Below are 24810 nucleotides of genomic sequence, written 5' to 3'. Positions count from 1 at the left end.
CTGACTCCTGAAACAGCATTTTCTGCTCCTTTCCCCTGCTAACACATGTATTTGCCTCATTGCTTTAGTACCAAGTCCATAAAGTTGTATTAACTGAAATATACACACCATTGCAATAAAATGGAGAGAAAAACTACAATTCAGCTTTGTTGAAAAGTCTTTGATTCTGCCCAAAGTGAGAACAACAAAACGAGTTCCCACCCATACAAAAAGGATGTGAAAACTGCATATTCCACTGGGTTCCCTCCTTTCAAGGAGTTTATCAAGTTTATTAAGCCAAGTTTTTAGTCTCAAGCATTGAGACTTCAAGTGGCTGAGAAAGATTCCAAAATGTGGAGTGACAGTGATGTACCAAACCTGTAACAGCTGCATTGGAACACCCCTGCGATACTCAGGACAATTAAAATACAAAATAAAATTTTGTGGAGTCATGATAGGAAAACATGACCTGGAGCATCTCTGTAAGCAAAATGAGACTGAGAACAGTGACATTTTAATAAAAGAATAAATCAGAACCAATCTCAGAGGCTGCTGACCACGTTCACTGCAAGCACCTCCCAGAGGTTTCTGTTTTGTGATCTCATGTAATTGAGAAGGGACAGGCCAAGATCACATCAAACAACACAGCCATGCTTTGGAGAAACACAGAACATGGTGCTATGAAAAATCCAGAGCATTTCTGATGACAAAGCTGCTCCACACACACAGCTGCTGGCGTGTGGCAACGCTGAGTTATGGGGTGTTTTGTCAAGAAACCTCTGTGATATTTCACCCCCAGACACCAGTTCTGTACACAGGAACTCTGTAAGATTTGCAGGCACTGCTAGAACCTGCCCCAAATCCTATTTATTTTTTTAAGTAATACAAAGAACGCTTATTTTTCAAGTGAATACACAGAATTCGCTGCGAGAGGAGCAGGATTCAGTTTTCCAACTGTTTTATTTTTTTTTAATTCAAGTTTCCAGCTCCAAGTCCAGCAACACCCAAGCATGTCATCACACTTATATCAATTGCTTTTTATTGTCAACACACATTTGTTAGTAATTCTACCATGTTTTGAAAACTGCAGAACAAGGATTCAAGTTCTACAAACATAATTGTGCCTTAATAGCCATGAAAATATTTATTGTGTTGCTGCATCAGACCCACTGCTATTCAAAGGAGCAGAAGTTGTTAAATGTACTTTAGGTATAATTCTGTATTGGATGTTCAAGTGCCTAAATGAGTCAGACAAGCAAATCTAAGCTGTTTTCTTGAGTGGGTAATTCTGAAGTGGGGACTCTGTTTGATGTCAGCCCATAATGAAGCACTAATTCACAGCCCACTCGCCCTGGTAAAAGTCACATTATTTAAAAGAACGGAAATTCCACTCTCCCAGCTCTTGAGGGCAAATAACAGCCTCAGCACGTTGTAATAGCTATGCTGGTAATGAGAACTGCTGGAGAAAACAGAGGAACACCAATTTGTTTCTTTAAAAAGAAAAAAACAAACACACTTATTTAAAAAGAAATAAGAAAACCCAGCAGCCTTCACCACCATCCCCTAACCCACCTGTGTGCATGAACAAATCTTGTTCCCCATCCCCCCAAACCCCAAAATTGGCTATACCAGTGACCATGAACTTGGTACTTCTTTAGACAGACACCCAAAACTAAACGTGCACTTTGCATAATTATTTTCCACAAGGATATTTGGGATACACAGCCCGTTAACCCCAACAGGAATCACCACACCAGGGCTGAAGCGAGCCAGTGAAAAACCTCCTGCTGCCTTGCCAGGGCCTGGATGGAGCCTGGCAGAATCACACTGAGCTAGGAGCGAGGGATGAGACCAAAAATTATCTCTGTAATCAATTCCTGCTGGGCAGAACGAGATAGGACAAAATATTCACAGTGCAGGAGTGAACATCACTCGTCAGATTTGTCACTTGAGGAGAGATTCAGAAGCAGCTCCAGGGTTTCACTTGGTCAGGGGAATCACAGAATTGCACACCAACCTCTACAAAATCCCTTTCTTCCATGCCACATGGCTGAACTTGCATTTTATGCCCTGAAAGCTCCACGACAGAGCAAGCAGAACAACCTCCCATCCCTCAAGGCTCATTTTACACCCAAAATACCACTCAGACAACTTCTGAGTTTGGAATATTGTCCCCATCTCTGCTCAGGTCAGAACCCATCTGAGTGTCCATAGAACACCACAGAAATCCACTGAGTTTGAAATACAGAAATCCATAGAAATACTGCCGATAAAATGCAGCAGACCTCAGTGCAGAACAGACCCTGCAGGTTGTTTCCATCCCATGAATTGCTGAATATCTCACACGTGAACAACAAGCCAACAACACCAAAAAAACCCCTACAAATCTTTGAAACTCTTCCCCTGAATCAACTTGAGGTGCGGGAAAACATGAAACAGGAGACATTTAAATGCTCTTACACCAATTAAAGGAGAATAATTCAAATGTCTGTGTTTTATAAACACAAGCAGGAAAAGCTAAAAAATAAATTGGCACAGGTGTATCAGAGTGTGGTGAACAGGAGATGCCAGCATGGGGAGAGGCAGAAGAATTTGCAATAATGAGGGGAAAGATGGACAGAAAGGGATGAGGTGATTTGTGGGCTCTGTGGAACTGAAAGAAAGGACCAGAGACAGCAGAGATTAAAAAAAAAGGCAGAAAAATAATATTAGTAGCATAAAAGTTGAGTCGACATCTGATAAGCAAGGAGTATTTTTTTAAAACATGTTTTGCACTGGCAAAAATGCACTGAAAGAACTGGGGAAAAAAAAACCAAACCAAGCCCTAAGAGCGTTACTAGGGAAATGCATGTTTTGAAAGAAAAATGTTCTCCAATAGGTATTTCCAAAAATATGCCTTTCATAAATTCCTATTATCTGGGAATTACCACTCAACTCCAGGCAAACACAGCACTGAACAAAGCAATTCAAGCAGTTTGAGGAATATCTCAGGAGGCAAGGATGTTTGCTCAAGGAAATTATCCTACAGTCGACTTCTCAGATGCAACACAGATTTTTTTTTCTTCCCTCTAACAGTCCCAAAACAAGCCCTAAGAACATCCTGGCATTCAGTGAGCACCAGGCCTCGCAAGCACAAAGCAGGTTTAGCGCTGAAGAACACCAGGCTACTCACATTTTATTTGTCAAACAGATGGCTAAAGCCCTGCCAGATCTAGCTCTAATTATCTGAAGGTTTGTTTATTTATTAAATATGCAGCAATGTTCCCAAAAAGCCTTTCCTCAATAAATAAATCAATGAAAACCATCCTACAACAGCACAGTTTGAAAGCACTGGGAACATGCTGACGACAGTGGGATTTGTTGGGATTTTTTTTACTGTCACTGACTTCAGTCCTTTATGTTTCCAGAGATGGAACCTTCCACACAGAGAAATGCACAGATTCTGCTCTGAGTATTAAAAACTATCACCAGAAAGGATTCCTGGATAAGCAGGATCTGTCTCCAGGGTATGGAGCGGCTGGCACAGACCCCAGCTTTGACAGGGGCCACCTGGGCCAGCCCAGATGTGACAGTGGCAAAGAGCAGACCCAGCAGATGGAGAAGTGTCCTGCCCACACATGTCCCACCCTGGCTGCTCTCCACACCTCCAAACCACCAACCTGAGTCAGCAGAAAAACCCAATGTTCACAGCCATTCCTGACAGCTGTGTGCTCATCCAAATGTGGGGCCCTACCTGGGCTGAGCAAAAAATAATGTGAAATATTTTGTTGTATGTGCAATGAAACACATCATCTCCCTATCCATCAACAGTGGAATAATATTATTTAATTTATATTAGATATAAATTAATATACTATAATAAAAATTAATATAATAGAATATAAATATTTTATATATATTATAATATTATATATATTAATTATATATCATAATATATAATATATTATATATTATATATTATCATATATATCATATAATATATAATATACTATATGATATACAATATATAATATATAATATATAATATATAATATGTATTATATTATTATATAATGTATTTATATATTATTACTATTGAAAATAACAGTGTAATAATAATTATTTCATAACAGTGAAATAATAAACCAAGAATAAGAGACACAACATTTACCCATTACTCACAGAATCACCTGTGCCATTTTCTGTTCTAGGGTTTATTTCCAGGTCCAGCTGCTGTTCAGTATTTTTAACTGGATGTGTTAAACACTGGACATTAACACATGTTAATGGACTTTTATTTTTTGTATTTATTTTAGTAATTCTCCTCTTTACTGGTTCTCAACCTCAGGTATGTTATGCCTCAACTCTTTAATAAAAGGAATACAAGGGAACCTGGAGAAGGTGACTATTTCTACATAACTGAATTCAATAACCCACTCAAAGTAAGCTGTAGAGAGGATAAGGTGCAAGGATTGACTCACACCGTAACAAAAATAATATTTACAGAGGAATTTAGGAGAAATTTAAACTTTTAATTCTATTACTGAAGATGAGAAAGAGGCAGAAATAAAAGTAATATGTTTTCAGAGCACATTCGCCTGGCTCATAGGAAGAACAGTTCACTTATTAACTGTTCACATCACAATTTGAAGGAAGGGCGGGCGAATTTCCACGTCTGACAAATAAAGCACCTCAGACTCAGTACCCTGAACCCAGCATTTGGGAGTGACATGAATTGCCCCTGTGAAGTTCAAACCCACCATTTCTGAATCTCTGCCCTGGACTCCTCTCCAGCCCAGCAGGACCTGAGTGAGCACCAAGGTGTCAGCACAGCACAGAACAGGTTCTGCAAAATCGCTGCAAACATTTCTGCCTGTGAATCTCTGGGGTTACTCGCTGGGATTAGACTACATTAACAGGCTCAGAAGGACAGCAGAGATAAGAAAAATGATCTATTTCTATCCCAGCACCATACAGCAGCACTGAGGTTGTAGCTTAATGGATGTTCAGGAGCACATCAAAGCAAAGCAGAAGAGATTTTGTTCACTTCCTTCACAGTTGCAAAAATGTGGCTAAAGCAGACAGGCTGGAGTTATTTCCTTACAGACTTCAGGAACAGGAGTGCAGGGAAAGGCATTTCTTACCCTGATGTCATTTGCAGCTGACAAGCAAAACAGGTATTTTCTGTGGCAGATAAGGCAGAAAAATTGAAAGAAGCCCCACGTTACTGTGGTGTGGACAGTGGGGATGTTTAAAACAATACTAATTTGCCAGGTCACAAAAAATGCAAAAATGAAAATTAGAACTTTATCTCCAGGAGACAGACCAAGGAAGAGTCCATGAGGCAAAATCATTTCTCCAGCGCTGAAGATGAAAGCCAAATGATGAAGCTTCCCAACAAAGTCACATCTCCAGCCTGTGCACGAGTACAAGCTGTTAATTAATTATTTAATGAAAAGCAGAAGAAAACCACTGCATAACCTAATTCAGCATTGTGCAAACTTATTACTCTCTAGTCCCTAATAAAATTAAAAGAACACACTGAGGCTGCAAACTCAATTATTTGGAGGTAGAAAATGCCAGAATTAAGGTTGCCTAAGACCACAAAGGCTGGCAGAGGCACAAAGCAGCAGCCCCATCAGTGAGATTCCAGCACTGTGGCTCACACCAGTGTCATGGTGTTCATATTTTCTGAAAAATCCTTTTGCCAGGATTTTCTCCTGGGAAGCTGAGAGGCCTCAGAAATGAAATGTAAACAATGATTATCTGCTGCTGTGGAATGCAATAGGTGCATCTGGGATTGGTCTCATGTGGTTGTTTTTAATTCATGGCCAATCACAGTCAGCTGTCTCTCTGGTCAGTCACAAGATTTTATTATCATTATTTTCTATTCTGTTCAAGCCTTCTGGTGAAATCCTTTCTTCTATTCTTTAGTATAGTTTTAATATATAATTTTCTTTTAATACAATATATATCATAAAATAACAACTCAGTCTTCTGAAACATGGAGTCAAGATTCTCATCTCCTCCCTCATTCTGGGACCCCTGCGAACACCACCACACACCAGGGCCTCCTGCTATTAAAGCAGCCACTTTCCTGCCTTACCTGGAAGCCTCTCAAGTGCTGCTGAGTGTGTTTAATTATTTTTCAAGAGCCTGAGTGCTCAGTGGAAGGAGTGAGGCCATTGTGCACCCAGGCCCTGAGCTCTGGCTCTGTGTTTGGGGGAACCAGAGGAGCAGTGGCCACTTGTGGCTGCTCAAACACACACAGCTGGACCCGTGGTTGCTGTTCTGGTGATGGGGAGCTGTGTACATAACTTTCTCACACGTGTATTTGCCATCAGCAGCTCCCACAGGCAGCACAGGCTCCCTGGTGAGGGGTGAAGGGATTTGGGGGCAGCTCCAGGGGTGCCCAGAGCGGCTCTTTGCAGGATGCTCCCACCACAAGGTCAAAGCTCTTGATCCTGGAGGCACTTCTGAGGCAGGACAAACCCAAAGGCTGCAGCCAGGCAAGCCCAAGCCAGAATGACAGCCCCAGGTCAGCTATTGCAGAGTGGGGAAGGGATAACACCGGGGTCATGCAGTAAAACCCTGCTGTGATACCTGTGAGACAACACAGAGCTCTGAATAACCTCTGGCACAGCTGATATTCTCCACTCTAAGCACTGTGAGCACCACCTTTCATCCCTCTGCTCCTGACAGTGACAAGCCCAGGCTGATCAGCCCAGCCAGGGTGACAAATTCCACCTGCTTGTCATCAAGCCCAAATTCCCCGTGCTCGGCCACACATCCACTTGTGCCCCTCTCTAAAATCACAGCAGCCCTTTCAGGACATGTGCTAGAGCTTCACCCTGGTTACAAAAGCTCTCTTTCAATATTAATCATTGCTCTGACCCAGATGTGGCAGAGGCACGTTGAAAACCCAATCAGTGTAATCCCCAGGCAGATAAATCCCAGGTTTTGCTTTATGAACGATAATCATTACACAATTAAACAAAGGGTAAAGAGATAACAAAACTGCATCTGAGCTTTCTATTTCAAGGATCAGGCTGAACTGGGACCTGCAGAGTCTGGAGCAAGAGCAGGAGACCCTTGCAAGAGTGACTTGGAATAAATTAAATTCATTACACAAAATGGTGAGAACTCACTCAGTGCCTGGAGCTCCTGGGTCACCTTGTGCAGAGACAGACTGATGGCACACCAGGAGCTCCCCGTGCCCACATGTGCCAGGCTCCCAGCCCTCTGCCAGCCTCTCCAGACTCTGGGATGGGACAAACCAATCCCACCCTGGCCACAGAATCAGAAAACACCACACTCTGCAAGGATGTTCAGGTCTCACAACTTTAGTTATAAAGCTCAGACCTGCAATCACAAGATAAGTTGATTTTTTCTTTCCTCCCCCACTCATTCATTATAAGGCAATAAGGTTTCTTGAAGAAATAAAACAGTAATTCCACTGAATGCTCATCAGGAAAGATAGGAGAAAAATAAGTGAGGGACAAGATGCAATTGGCTTAAAGAGGTGCCGAAGTTACTTTTAAATGGAAGCAAAAAAGAGATACAGAAAAAGATGAAAGAGTGAGTTAGAGCAGCATGTGTTATTAAGAGCTGAAGTTATGAAATACTAAGGAGAAAAATGCTACATTTTGCTAACTAAAGCAGCATAAAAATTCTTCTGAAAAGAATCTGAAATAAAATCAGGAAGAGAGATGTGGTAAGAAATCAGAGGTTCAAAACCAGCTGAATGCAAAGGTGGATAATAAGGAAATGCAAACTACCACTGTTAAGATCAGATTATTAAAAATCAAAAGCATCATATCACACACTCATACTCTCATCTGATGCTCAGGGAAGCCTCTGGCAAATCACACACAAGAGTTCAGCCAGCAGATGAGAGGCTGTGGCAGGGCAGACCCAGCCCCTACACCCAACAAATCACTGCCTCATTTGATTTTTTAACTTAATTAGTGGGTAAAACAGCAGTGTGTACAGTAGGGGCAATCAATGCCATTCCAAGTCATTAGCTGTGACAATGACAGTAAGTTCACCCAGGGAACCTGCACCCAGGGACAGGATTAGGATTCCTTTCTGGCCATCCCCTCCCAGCTCTCATTCCCAAAATCAGGAATCCCTGAGACCCCAGCGCTGCCCCTGCAGACATTCCCTGCAGGATGGGGCTTTCCCGCAGTGGTGCCACTTGTAAATGACAAATGGCTGGGGACAAAACACTGCTGCAAGTTCAGACTAAAGTGATTCCCACACATCATTAATATTTCAACCTGGCTTAGCTTGTTTTGGGTAAAGAGGTTTTGACTCAGTTACTTCCATTTCAGGAAAACATCTGTATAACATTTTTGTGAAAAGCTGCAGAAATAAAAAGTGCTAGGGAAACAAATGAAGGCATTTGAAACACAAGTGTTCAAGAGAGTTTCTACCCAGCTGGTGAGTTCATCTTCCCAGCCTGCAACATCCCCCAAAAGCCAGTCCAAACAGATTACACAGGAACACTATTTTTTTGCACTTCTTGCAGCAAGAGAGCAAAAAGAAAAGGCAGGGATCATCTGAGCACATTAACCTCCCTGGAAGAGAAGGGAATGAGACAAGATCTTTAGAGAATTGCATTCTGTCTGCCTCCACAGTAATGGCATTACACTTGAATGAAAGCAAAATTATGTGGAAGACTGTTAGTGTACTGAGGGGTCACAGAGATGACAGCTGTGGCAGGAGGAGGCAAACCTTTAATATGCCATGATGGACCAATGTGCACATCCTTCAGTGGGTGAATAAATGTGGCTGAACAGGATTACACCTAAGCAAGCAACAGCACAGATTAATAAATGCAGCATCAGACCATCCAACAGCAGAGGCTGCAGGAGTGGAATAAAAAAAACAACTCCTGAGAAATAGCTGAGTTCTGCTACTCCATTTAGAGACATAAATAAAGTGCAAATGCTGCTGAGGAGAGTTTAATAGATTGAGACATGCAAGTAAGGAGAAAATCCCCAAAAAACAAGGAGACCTCAAATCTTTTTGTGGTATCTGAGCAGAATTGTTCCGTGGCAGATGCTCCGTGTGCAGCCTGATCCCCAGCCCAAGCCACACTGCTCCTTGCAGGGTGATGTAATCCTCAGAAATATATCCTTAACTACAATTGAATAAAAAGTCATGGGCTGAAAAAATACAGCTCCATAAAAAAAGAGAGAAGATGTCTCGCTGCACAGGGCTGAGAGAAGCAATAACAGGAAAATAAAATCAAGTACTGCATCCCTTCTCATAAGTACAGAGAATTTCCTTGGTTATTAAATGAGACTCCCCACAAGTCCCAGCCTGGGCTCTCTGTAACTGCTCAGTGCCACAGTGGATGAAAAACAAGACATAAATACATAATCAATACCAGAACAGAGACACCAGCAATGCAGTGTAACAGGAGCAGCTCTCTAACTTCCACTGCTTCAGTTTTAAGATGCCTACTTGGCTTTGTAATGAACATCAGAAAGCAAAATACACAAGCTGGCAGCAAGCTGGAACTCTGAAAAAGTATCTTTAAAGCAAGGTGATACCCAGTGAAGGCACTGAAATTGTTATTTGCAATCTGTCCACATTTATTGGGCTGCAGCCAGGGGTTAATTCAGCCAAACTTTGCTGTGTATTTCTTATAAATTCACTGAATGTCAGAGTAATTCTGCAGATCACAAGATCTGTGCTTGTTATAGATGACAGCATCATTTAGGCTGGGAAAGATCTCCAAGAGTCTCGAGTCTCCAGCACTGCCAAGTCCCACTAAACCACATTCCTAAATTCTCCTCTGTACATCTTCCAAGTGACCTCAAAAGCAAAGGACGTCTGCCCTATCTTATTGAAGGTGTTCTTTAAATAATGTAATGTTGTCTAAAACCATGGCAGGGCACTCCACACCTCAAAATAAATAAAAAAAAGAAAAACAAACCATATATCTACTAAATAAAGTCAAATTTTCTCAGCCACCCAGCCAAGCCTTCCCTTATTTCAGCTCCTCATCCAAACCCTTTTAACAACACCCTTTTTTCTACATCACAGCCTGGTGCTGTCAAAACACGTTCCAAATTGATATTGTAAATCTTTATTTCAGTTTGAGGAGGCTCCAGATCCAAGAGCTTTATGAGCCACGAAGGGTGGGGCAGGGCACAGCACAGTCGTGTTTCTGTTGACTGGAACAATTTTCATGTTTGATTTTTTTTTCTAACTTGCAAAAAGTACAGTTGAGAGATCAAAGCGTTCAGTGCCTACTGAACATTCCTATTAACTTCAATGGGCTTCAGATCAGGCCCTTAATGGGGTATTAATGTAATGTAAACATTTTTAACTATTATCTTAATATTATCAGGAGCATGTTAAACGGGCTAACAAGACCCCATTAGGGTAATTCTGACAAACAAATCAAGGGCTGAAATACTTTCCTTAGCAAGGACTTGCTTTGATTTCTTTAGTGAATATATGTTCTGTTTTCCCAAATAATCCATATATCAGAGTTTTAAGAACAGTCCTGCAATGCAAAAAGTCCTAAGGAACATCACTACTTTTCTTAAACAAAGAAACCAAGCACACACACAAAAGAATTAAAGTATTTTTGATTTAAAGCTTTACCAGGTGAGGGGAGCTGTGCGGGAAATGCCAAAATTTTTTGTCATTTATAAATATTTCTTATAGAAATGAAGCCAGCATTTCAAAAGGCTCCTGTTAAAAAGATTATAGAATTTAGGCATAAAGTCTAAAAATATAAAACCATACTGGTGTCCAGTGTCTCCCTTGCACTTCAGACACATATTAAGCAAGTTCAATCAAATTAAGTATTTAAGAGGAAAAAAAGATGTAGGGAGACAAAGGAAAAGCTGCATTTTCTAACTTCATTTAATGCCTGAGGGCAAGCAGCAGCTGCCCCTGTTTGAGGATGTGCAGCCTTTGGGATGAGCAGGGTTGGGATCTGGAGCCTCATCCCCGGCACCCTGAGCGTTCGAGCACCAGCATTGAACCAGTGCTGGACACAAAGCTGGGGGTCCTGCCCAAAACTCAACTGTGACCGTGTTCACAGGGGTCTTAGGATGAGGGAAAAGACGAGGATCTGACTCCACGTTTCAGAAGGCTTGATTTATTATTTTGTGATATATATTACATTAAAACTACACTAAAAGAATAGAAGAAAGGATTTCATCAGAAGGCTGGCTAAGAATAGAATCAGAAAGAATGATAACAAAGATTTGTGGCTCGGCTCTGTGTCTGAGCCAGCTGACTGTGATTGGCCATTAATTACAAACAACCCCATGAGACCAATCCCAGATGCACCCGTTGCATCCCACAGCAGCAGATAACCAATGTTTGCATTTTGTTCCTGAGGCCTCTCAGCTTCTCAGAAGGAAAAATCCTAAGGAAAGGATTTTTCATAAAAGATGTGTCTGCGACACTCAACCTTCTCCTAAGAGACTCCATGTGGAGAAAAACCATGGCAAGGCAAGATTTACCTCTGCACTTGTCCCAAGTTATAGAAACCAACTTTTCCCAAGTTATAGTGCTACAGAGCATTAAATCTGTATTTCAGGCTGGCCTAAACTGTTGGAGTTAAGCTCACACAACATCCTAAAACAGCACCAAAGCTTTAGCCTTCATGAAAAAAACTACATGGGAAAACGATGTACTAAATAGCTTTGCAAGGAAAAAAGTGGTTTTTGAGCTCTCTATTTTTTGCTCCAAAATATTCTCTTATTTTCTATGCCAAAAAGTCTCTGCTCTCTCCTTGCCATGCTCCTCTCCTTCACAAGCTATTCATGCACAAGCTTTGAAAGATAGCAAGAGACAAGCAGATTTACATCAAAAAAATAAAGAGAGATAAGGTTGCTATGGGAATAAGAAGACAAAAACTGTTACTTAATCCTACATAAAAAGGATGAGAACTGGAGAGAACTCAGATGGAATTGAAACTGTCACCCCCACCAATGAGGTTATGATCTGAAACAACTGCTTTTTCCCCCTCATTTCCTCTTTGCTTTTATGTAATTTCATTTTCTCCTCAGAATCTCTTTACAGAATACAATATTTCACGTTAAGATTCAAAAAACTTTAAAAAATGAATTAGAAGTAATATTTCCCATTATGTTGCTCACTGCTGTCACTCACTAGGCAAATTCTTGAAAAAGCTGAAATATGCCCCCTTTGCAGCAATGCTGTGGATGCAGATGGGAAATTGGAGGTGAATCTTCAGATTTTATATATAAATTATGCATAAAAAAATAGAGTCAGCCATGTGGTTGTCTCACTTTTAACTACAGTCTGTGGTCTGCAATAAAGTTTTACAAAGGCTCGCAAGCAAATTCAGATTTAGGGTTTTGCTACAGCTGCAATCAAAGGCAATTCTCGTGAACTCTGAAGGCAGAAAGAACTGTCACACACCCCCTGCCCAAAAAGCCAAGGCACCATTACTGTCAGCAGTTTATCTCAGGAAACACTCTCTTATCAGTGCTTGCTGGAATCATCTCCCAGCCAGCACAAAACATCGCGGCAAGGAATGAATCTGTCCCATTTTCAGGTTGTTGATACAGGATAAATGTCTCTTCTCATTCTGAAGAGCGCAGGGAAAATGTCTTTGCTTCCATTGCACACCCCCAGAGCTGCCCTGACTCAATGAATCCAGGGCCATGGCATCTCCCTACACAGCAAACCTCAAACATGAGAAATGGGATGAAACATTAAAATGCCCAATTCATAAAGTCTCTACCAGGGGATGATCTCTGGCAACATAAAGCCTGGAAATAATCTGGAATAATCGAGCTAAAAACTTTTCCTGGACATGCAGCACAGCTTGGAAGAGGAACTCTTTTTTGCACTTTATCTCTCCCAAGCTATGCCCATCATCTCCAGCACCCAAATTTGCACTCAGGTGTTTACCAACAGTGAGATCTTTATGTGCCACCCCTGAGGTACAGGAGAATCCTTCACTGAATCAAACATCCAACTACCTGAGGATTTTCTTTACTGCTTTCACACTTATAAATAGCTGTAGGAGGATAAAATACACACTAATCACCCTTGACTATGCAAATGAAGCTATTTTTAATTCAGGTTTAAACCATTTTTAAGTTCTCATTGCACAACAGCCGCCAAAGGCAAGGGAATGCCACACTTCTCTTTGCAGTCCTTGCTGTATGCAGAGCACCTCGAGTTGCCCCAAATAATTTTGCAAAGCAGGTGCAAGGTGTGATTCTGCAGCTCACAGCCTGTGAGGGTGGAGTGGCAGCACCGGAGATGCAAAAAATTTCTGATTATTTCAAACAGGATCCTGATACACTCTGCTGTGTCTAAAAGCGATGCTCACTCCTCACATGGTACTTTTCAACAAAATGACACTTCAGAGATAGAAACCAATCCTGATGTGTATTTAGGATAATGTGGCAAGTCTCAGCTTTGGGACTCTTCACCCAGACACAGAAACTTCCAAAGTGTCACTGGGCTTTTTCCTGGCAATTTAAATGGAAACCTGAGTCACCTACACGAGCTCACAGCCATCACAACCAAACCCAGGTCTCCTCAAAACTCCTTTATTGTGCTATTATTCCATATTTCTGTGTTCCTGCCTGTGAAAGGAGGTGGAACTGGATCTTCTTTAAGGTCTCCTCCAACCCAAACCATTCTGTCATTCTCATTTTACACACCCAGTTGGCTTCAGTATAGAATTCCTTCATTTACATCACTGCTCAAAGCCACTCTGTACCTCCCCCTCTTCACTAAGGTTTTCTGGCCCCATCTACTGAGTAAAATACTACAAATACTTGTAGTGGCTTCTTCAAAAAAAGGTTTCTGCTTCAAAAAAAGTGGTTCCTACACTCAAATGCACCTGAACATCTGACCCCCAACTATGCAGAAATTAAGGACAGCCAAGCACAAATACATTCACCTACACTTCACCTTCTGCTTTCTATTCCACAGCAGCAAAACTTGCCTGGAAAAAAGTTCTGCTTCCCTGCCCAAAGGCCTGGATTTGAAATGCCTTTGATTTTCTTGCAAGACCCCTAAAAAGTCACCAAGAAAGTCGTAACTCCATGTTCCACCCAAGGAGGGGAAAGGCATCATGCCCTGCTAGTCAACAGTATTTTAACATTCTGTTTATAGTTATGGAAATTTGGCTCGTTTTAGCATCAATAAGTTCTGATTGTGCTAATCAGACAGGAATATAAATGAGCTTTTATTCGCTTAGGTTTTCAAACACGTTTAGTAAATATGGCTGAGGTTAAGCTTTAGACTCTACAATGTTAGGCTATTTTGTTACTGACAAAACAGTGTGTAAATTGTGTTTTAATCCCTGATAAATACTGATCCCTGGAATCTCACTGCTGATATGTACATCCTGTGTTGGAGGAGCTAAAGGCTACTATTAACACATTTGTTATTACACAGAAAACTGAGAGGTTAATTATGGCACAAATAAAGCTTTTGTCCAAGGCGCTGGCAGCCACATATTTAAAATCACCAAAAAATTAAAAAACCTAAAGCATTCATTTTGAACATCATCATTAAGAACAACATGAAAAATCAGAACAGTTTCTACTGAAGAGCTTTTTTTAAATACAAACTGAATTATTCTCAGTTCTGCTGTTTTGCTGAACATCTGCCAAATTATTCAGCTTTAGATTTCAACCCACTGTACCTCCCCTGTTTTTCAACTGTCAGCCTCAGCCTCTTTAATCTGATTTTTTTTAACTCCACGGTGTCCTGAGCTTCCCAAGTGAAGGGGTGGAAAGGATGGAAGCAAAGAGTCTTCCAACAACTTTTAGGACCTCACTTCTTCTGAAACTCTGACTGTGTTATTTCACACTAAAACCCAAAAAACTGCCATGGAGAGGTTCCTGTGCTGTCCCTGTCACAAGGCAGGCAAACTGGGAATCTTCAAAAGTCACTTTTTCCAAGGGGTCTGGGCAAAAAAAGGCTGAAGTCATACAGCAAATAAGTAGCCATAAACAAAACACCTGGCTATGATCTATCTACCAAAAAATTCAGCAAACAGAAGACCTAAAGCACTGGGATTTACCTCAATTCCTACTAAATCAATATTTATTTGTGGACTGGACACAAATACTGGACAAGTATTCCAGTAGGGATTACTATTCAATGTGCCCAAGCTCCACAACCTTTTACAATAAATATATTGGAATTATTTGGTCTATTGTACTGCACTTCAAACTGCAGTAGGCAGAAGTACAAATGTGCAGCCTTCATGCTCAGTAATATTTGCAGTAACAGAATTTTATTGCAGGATAAACCGCTTGGAAATTCCTTCTTGGTAATTTATGTGAAAATCAGAATTGCCACTAGCCAAAATTCCTCCATTCAAATGCCATCAAATCTGCAATGAGCTTAATTAATGAAGATAAAGGCAGCATTTGCCTCGTTAAAATGAGACATTAATTGTCTGAAGGTGAGGATTCAGCTTTAAGGTTAGACAGCATCTGCAGCTGCTCTTCAGGAGGAGCCTTCCCTCAGCTGGAAAGATAAAGCAGAGACCAAGGAGACTCTTCAAAAGCTATTAAAGGTTTCTTGCAAAAAGAATTTGAATATAACAGCACTTCTTGCACTTGGGGAATTCAATATTCAACTGGTGAGAGCACACTCACTGTGGAAACCCAGACTCCTGGAAATCCATGACCTTGGAGAAAGGCTGGGATGCCAACAAAGGTCTTGGAACTTAAATTTATATCCAGCTTCAAGTTTATACTCAGCTGACCAGAAAGCACAGATCCTCATGAAGGAGATTTTTTTCAGCTCTCCTAATTCCAAGTGAATGGATTAAATGTGGTCACCCCATCCATGAGTGCCCAAGGCTACAGGAGGAATAAAGGAGCTGCAGAGGAAGGCAGGATTTACAGCAAGAGGTGAAGGCCCTGCAAGAATCAAAAACTGCAGGAAATTACACCTGGAATTAATCTATAACTTCAGCACAGCTGAGTTTGGCACTTTCACTCTTCACGTTGTCCTGCATATTTTACTTATTTTTATCTTTGAAGTTGCTCTTCACAGTAATCTAAAAATAATAATTCTAAAGTGTGTGTTTTGAAATGTTGAACAAGGCAGACGTTTTGAATATATACATACATATACATATATAAAAAAATATATATAATATAAATATAAATATATATACAATACACACACACACACACATATATATATATATAAAAATAATGCTCACTAATCACCTTTTTGCTCCCCCGACACTTCAGATAAAAGCACAACTCTCAAGGCCAGTTTCTCCCTTTGTAACTAACTGAGCCCAAACTTTCTGGCAGTGCAAGGAATGCTGGTGGTGCTGCACAAGCCATCCCAGCTAAACAATTCTGACAGTCACCACTGGCATAGCTGCACTTGAACATGATGGCTGGGCATGTATAATGCACAAAAAGGAGATTACTATTAATATGCAAAAGAATTATGCATCAAAAGCCAGGCTGGCTCTGGCTGAAGGCTGTAACTCTTAATGAAAACTGAATTTGAACAAGAGTAGTAAATGATGTTATTTATTTTTTTTTCCTTACAAATGGACTTTTACCCATAAAGAAATTCTCCAGCAAAGACTAAATGTGAAGGGGATATTTCTGCTCTCCTTGTGGCATGATTTAATCCCAACATCAGAGCAGTAAGAACACAGAAGGTTTGTTTTCATGCTCTTTGGGAAATAAAGAAAGAATCATGATTTCCAATTTCATAAGTCTCCTAAACTTGATACTCAAAGAGAGAACTGTGAATCTGATACATGACATTGCTGTGCCTGAGGGCTTAACAGTTTATTTCTGTATTAGACTGAGAAAACAAAATGAAAAAAATGAAAATGAAAGCAATAAAAATACCTCAATTGACATAAAGAAATACACAGAATATGATCTAGTTTTTAACTCAAATGGACTGCTGAATAAGGAATTAGAAGAAAAATCTCCCTATTGGCAAGTTTTAGTATAAAGTGACAGATGAGGAACTAAGCTTCAGTGCCCAAAAAATTTCTATATATTACATACTACATCTACATTACATCGATATTAATACTACATATTAGTAGTGCATTGGATGGGGTTTTTTGTTTGTGGTTTTGTTTGGTAGTTTTTTGCCAAGGCTTGCAATGGCTGGAGGAAAAAAAAATAATATTTATTTTTGTTTTTCTCTATGTAAATAAAGTGCAGCAAAGCCAGTGTTAGGAAACACAGTTTGTGATGGCAGGGAGTCAGAATTTCAGGAGAGAAAGTTAATCCAAGTGGCGTCTCCAGCCTCACCCTGGACAGGACGTTTGAAATGTGCCCCTTCATCTCCTGAAGGAGAAAAAATTTTATGCATTTACACACAGAGTCCTCCTTGTTTCGTTTCTTTGAACTCTCTCTTTATTCACAGCTTTCCTTCCCCTTCAACCACCCTTCAGAAGTTGTTTTTCTGTTAAACCTCAGAAGATTCAGGAACATCCATTCCTGGGGAGGAGAGCAGCTGGTCTCAGCAGAGAGAACAGCAGAGCACTGTGAGGGAGGGAAGAAAGCAGAGCCTGTGCTCTGCAGGGCTGGAGCAGCCCTTGGTGCCTTCTCCTGCTCTCCAGGAACAGGAAAATGAAGCCAAAAATGCACAAAAGTGGTCAGAAAATGCAGAAAATGCAGCTGCCTCACAAACTGCAGGGAGGTTTTTACACACTCATGAGACGTGGGTTCACAAAGGCATCAAACTGCTCATCAAATTCCTCCTCTCACATTCCAGACAGGAATTCTACCCCAGTTCCCCAAAGATCAAGCGCAATCAGCACTTTCAGGAGGGGTGAAAGTCCTACAAGAATCACAAGTTGCAAAAAGTTACACCTGGAATTAATTCATGACTTAGCACAGCTTAGTTTGGCACTTTCATTATTGATGTTGTTCTGCATGTTTTACTCATTTTTTTCTTTGAAGTTGGTCTTCAGAGTAATTTAAAGATAATAATGCTAAAGCTTGTGTTTTAAAATGCCTCTCCTAACAAGGCAGACATTTGGAAACCCCACATATACAAATATTTAATACTCAGGAATCACCTTTTTGCTCTCCAAGGTAAATGGACAAAAAACCCCCCATGGGATCATTAGTCACACAGATATAATCATACTTCAATAAACAAAAACCCAAGGGCCACTGGTGGCTTGTTTTTTCATTAAATCCTCTCACATTCTCCTCTTTGATGAACTATGAAGATTCACAACAGATAAAGGAAAAGCGATTCAATATAGGACACTGCAATAAGGGGCATAGTTTGAAATACATTATCTGCAAAGACAGACAATGTCAGGGTTCATAAGCCAAGATCAGCATCATCTCCTTTTCTGCAGCTGTGATGTTATTTCATAACACTGAACTGCACACAGCTCTTTCAAGAACTGTCTTTTTGCTTATAGGCAGAGCAAAAGAAAAATGGTTTTCTATGGGCAGGCAGAATACCTGCTGATCTGTCTTAATAAGAGCTTAAAACAAAATTCTCCAAACTGTTTGACAACATGTTTCCACATTTACATTGTGCTCTTACTAAAATCTGCTTAGAAATTAATTCAGCTCCAGGACTCCCAAGTGGATTTTAGGTCCACTGAAGAGATTCATGCAACTGAAGCACACGGGTGATGTTAGCATGAACACATGCCCAAATAACAGGTTTTTATGTCAGGATTGAGCCTTTCTGCAGAGTTTTGAGATGGGCCAGGCAGCTGGAAATGCTCAGCTCCTTGAACTACGTCTGGCTCAATTCTTGTCTCTGCAGGTGCTGACAGGGACTCCACAGAACCTCCCCAGTGACACCAATCCAAATTAAATCTGGGATGTGCATCCTTGATGGGTGCTCCAGGCTCCCAAGCGTGCCAGCTGGCTTTTGGAAACAGGAAAATCAGCTTTTCACTTGACTTCTAGCTGGCTCTCCAATTTACCAACTCCCCATGGCCACTAAAATGACATTTGGCATGTACCCAGCTGTAGGGAGTCACCTGAAATGGGTGCAGAGAGGGCTGGGAGGATGAACACTGGTTTAACAATGCCACTTCCCTCTCGTTAAAGTCCTGACTAAGCCAAAAACAAATCCTGGCCCTCTGAGCCTCCATGAGAAGATAATCCACCTACCCTGGAGCTGTGTGCAGGACCCCAGCCCTCCTGAGCACACACAAGGGATGGAAGGGGATGGGAAGGGGATGGGAAGGGGAGGCTGGCACAGCACAGGACCAGGAGGAGATCCCAGCCAGGGACAGCCCAGGGCAGCCACAGCACTTCCCTCCTGCACTGGAGTTCTTGGAAAGCAAACTCATCTATCCACAGCAGGTCCTGGGGATAAACCACTTGATTTTCATGCTCCACAAAGGGCAGGCACTGCCCTGCTCCCAGAGCTGTGCTGCCCATCCTCAAGAGGATGCACAGGGGGCATTTGGGCACTGCCTTGCTCTTGGCAGGCCTGGCAAAGTCAGAGGGCACAGAATTCACCAGAGCCAAGCCCTGAGGACAGGAGAGGAGCTGCTCCTCTCCCCTCACACCCTGGGCATCACAAGGGAGGCTGGAGCAGGAGAGAGGAGCAGAGAGATCATCACAGTGAGCCTTGTGCTGCTGGGAGTGAGCACTGAGCTCCAAAAGGGAAAGGAAAATGAATCTGCAGAGGGCTGGTGTGAGAGCAGAGAGGAGATCTCAGCAGCACAGAGGAGAGCTCAGCAGCAGGACCATCTCCAAACTCCCAGAATTGCCTGGCACAGCAAGAAAAGCCAATCTCTGCACCAATTCAGCAGTTCGGCAACAACCCGGGGCTGCTCCTCAGCAATAAAGCCCTTTCCAAAGCAGGGTTTTGGGAAAAGCTGCAGCAATCAGCCTCAGCAAGAATCTGAAGTGTCCAGTTAAAGACAAACACACATTGCAGCTCTTCCATCATCACCCACCAACAGCATCCTCAAGGTATCCCAGTATCTTCTGCCTGCTTGGAAAGCACATCTCTACCTGGCAAAGGCTCTTTCCATTCACTCCCTTTTAATATTTTGCATTATTTAACATGTCTATTGCATGCTTGGTTTCTAAACTCTACATAACTTGTGCATTTCAAAGCCTCTGGGTTCTCCTCCTCAAGTGCAGCTGAAACCTTGAATCTGGGAACTCATGCACGGCTCTAAGAGAGAAATTAGAGATGGTTGTTACCTGCAAGGCAGCCAACAAATGACACCAGGAACAGCTGCTCCCACAGCAGCAGCAGCAGCATCTTCAGTCTCCTGGATTCAGTAATTCTGGCTGTCTCACAGAACTGTGTGTTTGAGTCTTTCAGGTGGCAAGGATTAACCTGTTAAAAGAACAGACATAAAATTGAATCCTTGGTGATCCTTAAGAACCAGCTTCCTTGATAAAGCACTTTTAAATAAATACAAAGTTGACATATCCTTTAATATTCCTTTTTTTCCAGGCCTTAATCCCCCAATCCACCAAGAAGGGTGCATCCATATTTCACATTTTTTCATGTGCATGAGGTGCTGGAAGTTTTATTCTCCAGCAGGAGCAGAGCTGACAGCAAAGTTGATTTTGCAGTTTCCCCAAGCTGCAGCACTGATTTATTTGTGAGACACAGTGGATTTAAAGGAAGGGAGTAGATGAGGTGCAAACACGCACAGTTCAGCACTGAACACATCTGGGAGGAGCAGCCTGTGCTGCACTTGCCTTGTGCCAGCCAGGCTGGCAGCAACACAAACCTGGAACTGATTTAATTAAAGCCATGTCCAACCCATCCCTTTTCTGATGTACTGGACTGTGAGGTGCTCACTGGAGGCTTTTTCAGTTTTTAATTCCTCTTTGGACTCCTGCACCAGGTGCAATGAACCAATTTACTGCAATTTCTACCTCTGTCACTGGCCAGATGACAAACCTTGTGCCCAGCCTTACCAACCTATGACATTATTTCACTTGTATTTTTTTCCTAAAGCAGCTTTACAGTAATTTTTCTTTAGATGCAGGACAACTCTGACCCATGTATTTTCTGGATGTCACTTCCACAGCATCCTTTTCCTTCAGAGGAAGGGGAGAGAGGCAGGACACAGCCCAGTCACAATGATTCCATCTGGAATCAGCCTACAGATGACTGCATGGCCATATTAAGGTCAAGAAAGCAACTACCAAATCTGAGGAGCCAAATCTGAGCTGCCTGAACTTGATGTTTCCATGTGAACTACCTTTTTTGGGGGGTTTTTAACATTAGAATTAAAAGTTTAATATTACTGTAGAACAAGTGTTTGGATTTGTAGCTAAACTCCCCAGAAAAATAAGTCAGATGGTCCTCTCTGATACATCCCCAGCTTGTGATTAGCCAGGAGAATTTTCTCTCCTCCAAAACACATCACCCTTTGCCACAAGGTATTGTGTTTGTGTGGACCCTCGTGGCAGGAAGGAATGATGAATCTGACTCCATGTTCTCAGAAGGCTAATTTATTATTTTATGATACTATAATTTATTATTTTATGGTACTATAATATATTAAAGAATACTATATTAAACTATACTAAAGAATACAGAAAGGATACAGAATGCTAAAAAGATAATAATGAAAACTTGTGATTCTCTCCAGAATCCTGACACAGCTTGGCCCCAACTGGCCATTGAGTCAAAATAATACACAGCAAAACCCAATCAAACAATCACCTGTGGGTAAACAATCTCCAAACACATTCCAAAGCAGCACAACACAGGAGAAGCAAATGAGATAATTATTGTTTTCCTTTTTCTCTGAGGCTTCTCAGCTTCCCAGAAGAAAAGCCCTGGGTGAAGGGATTTTTCCAGACAATGTGAATGCCACAACAAGGAGAGTATTTTTTCCTCATCCTGCCATCCCTGGGACCCACACAGAGCTGGCAGTGCCATCCTCCATCCAGCGCTGAAGCTCTTGCTCTCTCATTTCTCCCACGTGCTTCTAAACCACAAAATAAGCAAATCCAAGCCCACACATCTCTGTCAAACACCAGGCATTGATCCCCCAGCAAAGCTGGCACAGAGGAAGGCTCACAGCAGCAATTCCCAGGCACCTCAAATGGGAATATCCCACCCCAGGGCACTCCTGGGTACCATCTGAGGAGCCTCACCCAGGTTCTCACAGATCTCAGATGGAAAATGTTGGTGACACACAATTAAAATGTCATTGGTTTCCATAAGGAGCAATGGGAGTACAATAAATTCTGTTCATTTTGCATGGTAAAAACCTCAGAAGAGTGCTTTGGCAAAAAGTTAGCTCCTCACAGAATATCCTGGGTTGGAAGGGACCCCCAAAGACCCTGAATCCAACCCGTAGCCCTGCACAGGACACACCCTGTGCCTCAGAGCATTGTGCAAACTTTTATCTGAGCCAAACAAAAAGTGAGGTCACAAAGAAACCTGCTCTGTGGCAGATCTGAAGTTCAAGGCTTTCCTTTTCTCCTTTTCTCTTTGGTTTTTGGTTTTGCTTTCCTTAGCAAAGCAAGCCAACAAAAAAAACCCAAACTAACAGAATCAAAACAACACAAAACCCCACGAAAGAAGGCCAAACTGAAACAACAAAAACCAAACCAAACAACATAAAAAACTTCTTGTTGAAGCTGTAAACTTGGAGTTGGCCATTCCTCACCCTGTGTTTCCAAGGGGCACCCACAGAGCCTTCCCAAGGGATGTTCTCCATGGATAACATCAGCACCATCCCAGCCTCTGGAACCCAGGAATTCCACAGCTGCCCAAAGCAGAGAGAGGGAGGAGGTGAAGGATAAATATTAAAGTGGGTCACTCTTGTGTCTCAGCTTTCTTGCAGTCTTGCAAGGGAAAAAAACAATGGAGAAGCCAAATTAATTTGGTTTTGTTCTCCAAGCGCTCTGGGCAAAGCAGAACGTGATAGATCCATTTCAGGCCAGGAAAAAAAGCTGCTTTGGTAGAAGCTAAAAAAAAAATTGAAAAATTGAAAGCTTTTTATGTGGGTATAAAATCATAAAAATACATTTCAACCTCTGGCTGCATTGTATTTTAATAAATTTTAATATCTAAAAAGAGAATAGCAGCTACCAGCCAACACTGTAAGACTTAAATTACTTTAAACACTTCATTTTCCCTGTGTTCTGTGAGGTTTTGCTAATCTAGGATCTACTCCTGAATAGCACTGCTTCATTCTGAAAGCACCACACTTAGGAGTGCTCAGACTCCCAGCTCTAAGCCAGATAAATGCATCAATACTATCTGGTCTTTACAAAGATGCAAACCCAGATGTACACCCATAGTGTGAATTTATTCAAGTTCCTCCCCAGCTCACTGCTCTCCTCTCAAGAACAGGAACCCAAGGAGTTTTTCTCTGCAGAGGGAACATGAAGGGCTGCAAAGCAGAGCTGCCCCTGGCCAAGTCAGTGGATCAAGCTGTTCACAGAGCTTTGGTCAATGCCTGGCACTGGAGAGAGATTCTGCCTTGGACATTCCTCCAAAAAGGAAAAAAATAATCAAATTCTGAGCACCACAGCACCTCAGCCTCACTGTAACCTTTTATTTCTTACCCCAATGATCTAAAAATGAAGATGTTAAAATCCCCAAATACTGTATTAAAAAGGCTGCAGTGATTGCTTTTGGTAATAGACATATTCCAGTTATTTCTGAGATAGAAATAGCCTGCATCAAAGAAATCCATTGCCCATGCAGGGATCCAGAATCCAATGACAACATTGAGCATCTCTGTCACAGCTCCTCCACAGCCCCAGCTGTTCCCCAGGTTCAGCCCCTTGCCTCTGGATTTCGTGTTCAAAATGTCCCATTTTAATATTACATCAAAATTTAATTTGCAATATATCCATATTAAAATATTAACAATAATAAATTATCAATTATTATAAAATTATTCTTAATATTAAGGTCATTTTATGTTCCCCTTTACAGAAGCAGAGGGGCAGATCCACAACATCATCTGGGGGGGTTTTGAAAATAAGATTTAAACTGGCTCCCCCAAAATTCAGCACTTGTATGTAAAGGCCAGGAAGAATAAAGGCAAACAGCACCTGATGTGGTTGGAAAAGACTGTAAAGAAACAAAGTAATAGCCACAGAACATGCAAAAGGAAATAAAACTTTATTTTTAAATCAGAAAGCTTCCTATTATTAGGCAGTGCTCTGTTCTCAGAAGCCAAAGTTATTTCAAGGCAATAAAAAAGCAAAGCTGTGAAGTGGTGAGAAAAACCCCAGGAAAAATTAACAGATGACCTTTCTTTATTATGAATTTCTTCAACTTTCAGAGAAAAGTCAATTCTCATGAGTTGCTCCAACCATTTTCTTGATGGAAACAACCAGTTTTCCAGAAAAAAAAAATGCCCAAACAAACTGCCAGCCAAACAAATTAAGTAGGATGGGAGCACATACACATAGAAAAAAATTCAGCTACATTTTTTTTCCTTTAAAATTAACCTTCCAGGCCTTTGAACTTTCAGATCATATAATATGACAAAGGATGCACATGAATATCTGAAAGAAATAAAAAGTTTGGGAAAGGTTCAAGAGTCAGTAATTTTACTCAGTGACCTTAATTTTTACTATACAGAGTCAAACATAAAAAAGAAGTCGTTCCCTAAAGGTGGAATTTTTATTTCTATATATAGAGAACTGGGACTTGTCAGAGCTGGCTGGCAAGTTCATTTTAAACTTGGAGTTTGAGCAGGAGGAATTTGTAGAGTCATCGAGTCTAAATTAATCAGAAATTCCTGGCACTCAGGAGAGCTGTGGAGACCCAGAACTTTATTATTATTATTTTTCTGTATTGATCACAAAGCCCAGCACAGAAAATCAAGCGATATCCTGACACTAGAGGTCAGCAGACCTTTGCTAAGGCAGGGGATTATTAAAATCT

The 24810-nt window shown here is 41.4% G+C and overlaps 1 protein-coding gene across 1 annotated transcript in view; it reads right to left on the bottom strand.

Moving 5' to 3' along the window:
- Positions 1-24810, bottom strand: part of LOC128939981 (contactin-3-like) — a 98308-nt gene that overhangs the window by 56341 nt on the left and 17157 nt on the right. The window contains exon 2 of the mRNA XM_054281301.1: positions 20130-20268. Within this exon, the coding sequence (XP_054137276.1) occupies positions 20130-20268 (139 nt within the window). The remainder of the gene's footprint in view (positions 1-20129; positions 20269-24810) is intronic.

The sequence above is a fragment of the Melozone crissalis genome, unplaced genomic scaffold, assembly GCF_028551555.1.
Source record: "Melozone crissalis strain CALT ecotype California unplaced genomic scaffold, PUWL_Pcris_2 ptg000029l_1, whole genome shotgun sequence".
NCBI lineage: Eukaryota > Metazoa > Chordata > Aves > Passeriformes > Passerellidae > Melozone > Melozone crissalis.
This window is presented reverse-complemented; position numbering and strand designations above follow the sequence as displayed.